The sequence below is a fragment of the Chinchilla lanigera genome, unplaced genomic scaffold (assembly GCF_000276665.1).
Source record: "Chinchilla lanigera isolate Chin_1 unplaced genomic scaffold, ChiLan1.0 scaffold00002, whole genome shotgun sequence".
Classification (NCBI taxonomy): Eukaryota; Metazoa; Chordata; class Mammalia; order Rodentia; family Chinchillidae; genus Chinchilla; species Chinchilla lanigera.
In genome coordinates, this window is record NW_004955403.1 from 57,876,861 (window position 1) to 57,880,759 (window position 3,899).

Here is a 3,899-nt window from a genome sequence, read left to right on the forward strand (position 1 = left end):
CTCATCCATCCACCCTTCCACCTCTCACGTCCTTCTATCCTTCCATCCTGCCACTCCTTCCTCAAGCTCCCTGATTCGTACCATGGTACCACATAAGAAAAGAGCTCAAAAACCTCAAAAAGGCTCACCCCTTCCGGTAAAGCCCCACAGATTCTGCAATATTGTTCTTATTTCTTAAATTTTCTCTTCCTTCTACCCAAAGATAATCAAATGGAAACCACTGACTTTTCCCCTTTGCTACTTTTTGTCAGATTTTAAGAAGGCATTATACTTAAGTAACTTCATTAGTTAGTAAAAGTCTATTTTACCCTCAATCTGAGTCCACACACTTTATACAGTCCTATACGCTAGATCTCTGTAACGATTTTGAGCTAGTAAAAATGACCCTCAGAAAGAACATGCATTCCACACACTTCTCACAACTACACTCGGGTGACAGCTGAAGTGCTTGAGGCCCCCTGCACTGAGTTCAGAGCTAAGACCAGGGTCCCCGAGCCCTTCGGTTGCCCTGCACCACGGAGCAGACCTCGGGTGCTGGGGAGGGGAGCAGGGCTGTGGGATGGTGGGCACCACTAGCCATGGCGGCCAAGACCTTTGCCAGGAGCCGCTGCCCTGGCAGAGCACCAGGTGCTACTGCCTGTCCTACCTGCTGCTGAGACAGACCCTCGGGCATTGGCGTCAGCACGGCCTCCGGGTGTTTGCAGTCCACGTCTATGAACAGGCTCTGCTCCTCCTCCAGACCAGACCTGTGGTCTTAAACAGGCCGAGACGCACAAATGTCACACTGAACCAATGTGTCCCTACCGTTACACAGCACAGCACAGTACAACAAGCTGTCAGGCAAGTCTTCTGTGTAGAATTTCCATTTTACATGCTTACTTTAATAGAAATTTTAACAAACCCAGTAAATATCCTTCCCACAGCAAATAGTGCCAATATTTGACAACTTCAACACAGAAGTCTTAACCCAGAGGCAGAGGTGTCAGGTGGGTGCCAGACAGCAGCGTGGTGCTGAGTCACCCTCCCTGCCCTGTGGCATCTGGACAGAAGCCAAGGACGGTGGGCGACAGCTGACACCATGAAGACACAGCTGGGACTCAGTCAGTCTCCCGACTGTCCGTCCTCACCTCTCCCTGGAAGTCTAAAGAAAAGTTTTCCAAAAATCAAGACTTCTAAATGAAAACTAAATCCGTTTTTAAAAGCCAGATACAGCTTGGTACAGTGGCACACACCTGTACTTTCAGTACTCTGGAAGACTGAGGCAGGAGGATCACAAACTCAAGCCCAGCCTGGGTGATTTAGGGAGAACCTGTCTCTAAATCAAAGACTAAAAAATCAGGGCTGTGGCTATAGCTCAGTGTGAAGGCCATGGGTTCACAAACAGCCACAGAGAGCTGGCTAAAGACTGCAGAAGGACACAGGTCTTTACAGGTCATGGAACCTTACTCTTCTCATCTGAAGATGCCGAACCCTGCCCCAGAGATGTTGGTTGCTGGCTTTGCAAGCTGCCAGTACCCAGGCCCTCCCTGGAGACTGGTAGGTACTAGGCAGCAGCCGGGCACATCCAAGCCTCGTTTCCCAGCTCAGGGATGAGGTGGAAGGTCAGGGACAGCTCATTCCGAGACCATGCGAGCCGGAGAGGAACAGAACTCCTCACACAGCGCTCCTCAGGGTGGGTGCTAAGGGCCAGGTCAGTTTAGTTCCAATGGCTGAGGGCATTCCTAGGCCACTCAGTGTGGAAGCAGCAAGGGTGCAGTGCTTCCTTGCATGTGTGTGTGTATGTGTGTTACTGGAGACTTAACCCAGGGCCTTGGCATTGGGCTGCATTCCCAGTCCTTCTGTATTTTCTATTTGGGGGCAAGGCCTTGCTAAGTTGCCAAGTTTCCCGGGCTGTGTAAGCTCACACTTGGGGTCCTCCTCCCTCAGCCTTGCAGTGCACTGGAGTGACAGGCATGTATCCCCACACCCACCTAGTTTCATCTAAACCCACACATACATCAGCATACACTGCGCCCAGGAGATCTGCAGCAGCCTTAGATGCAGAAGAATGAATGCTCACAAACCCAGGAGAGCATCCTGCAGGTACGGGGGCAGGTGCATGCCACAGGCTCCGAGGAACCCCTGGGGTGCCCAGCACGCTGCCCCAGACATAGCCCTCTGTACCTAAGGAACACACAGGCCATGTCCCATCCCCTGGTGAGGTTCGGGAGGCCCCAACGCTCTCATACAGTTTTCTGGCACTGGATCAAGTACAAACACACTGCCAGCGTGCCCACTGTGCAGGTCTGGGGCTCTGGCACCTTCGGGGTGCTGGGATGGGCCCAGGATGAGGCAGTTAGTACCGGCCCTGCTGAGAGGCCATAGCTGAGAGCTGACTTCCTGGGGACGCGCTTCATTCCTGCGCCTTGTGTGAGAGTATCCCTTACAAATCCTCCCGCCACAGCCCCAGGACGAGACCCCATCCAGGCAAACGCGTCTGGACCTTGGGAGATGAAGGACTTGGTTCTGATGTAGGAGCGGCCCCTCTTCACGGCGGCTTTGGTCCGCTCCAGCCCATCCTTGGTGCCCTCCTTGGCTGCCTTCATGAGCTTCTGCATCTGTAAGAAAGCGGACACCTGAGGAGCGGCACTGGCCCCGGAACTCCTTGCTGCTCCTGTTATTTTAAAAGAATACTGTCAAGTAGTCTGGGCATGAAAAGTCACCTGACACTGGCTTTTTGATGTAGAAGAGCTTGGTTATTGTGTGTGTGGCTTTTAGCTACTTTTCATTTTGTCTTCGAATAAAAGGAAAAAGCGAAATTTAAAAATAGAGCCCTTCCTTGACACAGTTCGGAGTTCCCTGCTCTCTGTGAAAGGCAGTATTTTCCCTGCAGTCTCTCAGGGGCAGGGCTCTGCAGCAGCCGCAGTTCTCAACAGGCAGGGACATCAAAGGGGCCCAGAGCTGCACAGCGCGAGCAGCAGCACAGACCTGCGTCCAGCATCCTCCAAGGCCTTCCTGACCTGGCCCGGCACAGGCAGGAGTCACCCGCTGTCTCAGGGGTCCGTTCAGCCCAGGGGTGGGAGCTGGAGGGAGACGGAGCTGGGCGGCTGCAGCACACGTGTGGACAGCCCATCTGAGGACCCAGCAGGCGCCTCTACTCCTCAGAGGCCCAAGCCAAGGACAGCACCCAGCTGAACCCCAGCTCACTGACCTTGGCTTCGGCCAGCCAGTGCTGTGACCATCAGGACTGCCAGCAGCACCTGGGTCTTCGGAAGGCAGGGCTGGCCTTCATTGCCTCTTCTGCAGAAACCGAACCTCTGAGTATCAGCCGGGGACCCTGGACGCTCCTTTTAGAGAGCCCCTAGCAGCCCATAGCGAGATAGACAGTGTCCCTGCGCCAACCTCCAGTGCTGCCTGCCCTGATTCCCAAGGGCCCCCAGGCCCACTCCCCGAGACGAGCTAGACCCCACCCACAGGCCCACCAGCTCCCACTTCCATGGCCACCGCTGCCTACTCTCTCCCACTTTGAAGTCAAACACTTCAAAGCCACAACTGCCTGCCGCCTCCTCCAGCGTGCAACCCCACACGCCCCCGCACGCGACTGACCTGTGCTCCTCACATGACCCCTTTCGACTTCCGCCCCAGAGGGCCGTACATCCTGCCTGCCAGCTCCAAGCTTGCTCCAAGCCTGCTTCTTCCCGACCTCAGACCTGGGCTGCCAGCCCTAGGCGCCTGCCTGAGCCCCGAAAATCAGAGGGCCACAGAGTAGACGGAGCTCTCACGGCTACAGAGCCCTGTCCCCATCCGCAGCAGGCGGAGACCCAGCCCGAGTCCCAGGAGCCCAGGCGCCCTGCTCCAGCCCTGCTCCAGCCCTGCTCCGGCCCTGCTCCGGCCCTGCTCCGGCCCTGCTCCGGCCCTGC

General features: G+C 55.7%; 1 protein-coding gene across 4 annotated transcripts in view; it reads right to left on the reverse strand.

The window, feature by feature from the left end:
• Arhgef10 (Rho guanine nucleotide exchange factor (GEF) 10) overlaps positions 1-3,899 on the reverse strand; it is an 87,322-nt gene that overhangs the window by 56,858 nt on the left and 26,565 nt on the right. For all 4 annotated transcript variants that reach the window (XM_013515017.1, XM_013515012.1, XM_013515009.1 and 1 more), the window contains 2 exons: positions 2,483-2,597; positions 647-753 (listed from right to left, as the gene is read on the reverse strand). In XM_013515017.1, coding sequence (XP_013370471.1) covers positions 647-753; positions 2,483-2,597 — 222 coding nt within the window. The remainder of the gene's footprint in view (positions 1-646; positions 754-2,482; positions 2,598-3,899) is intronic.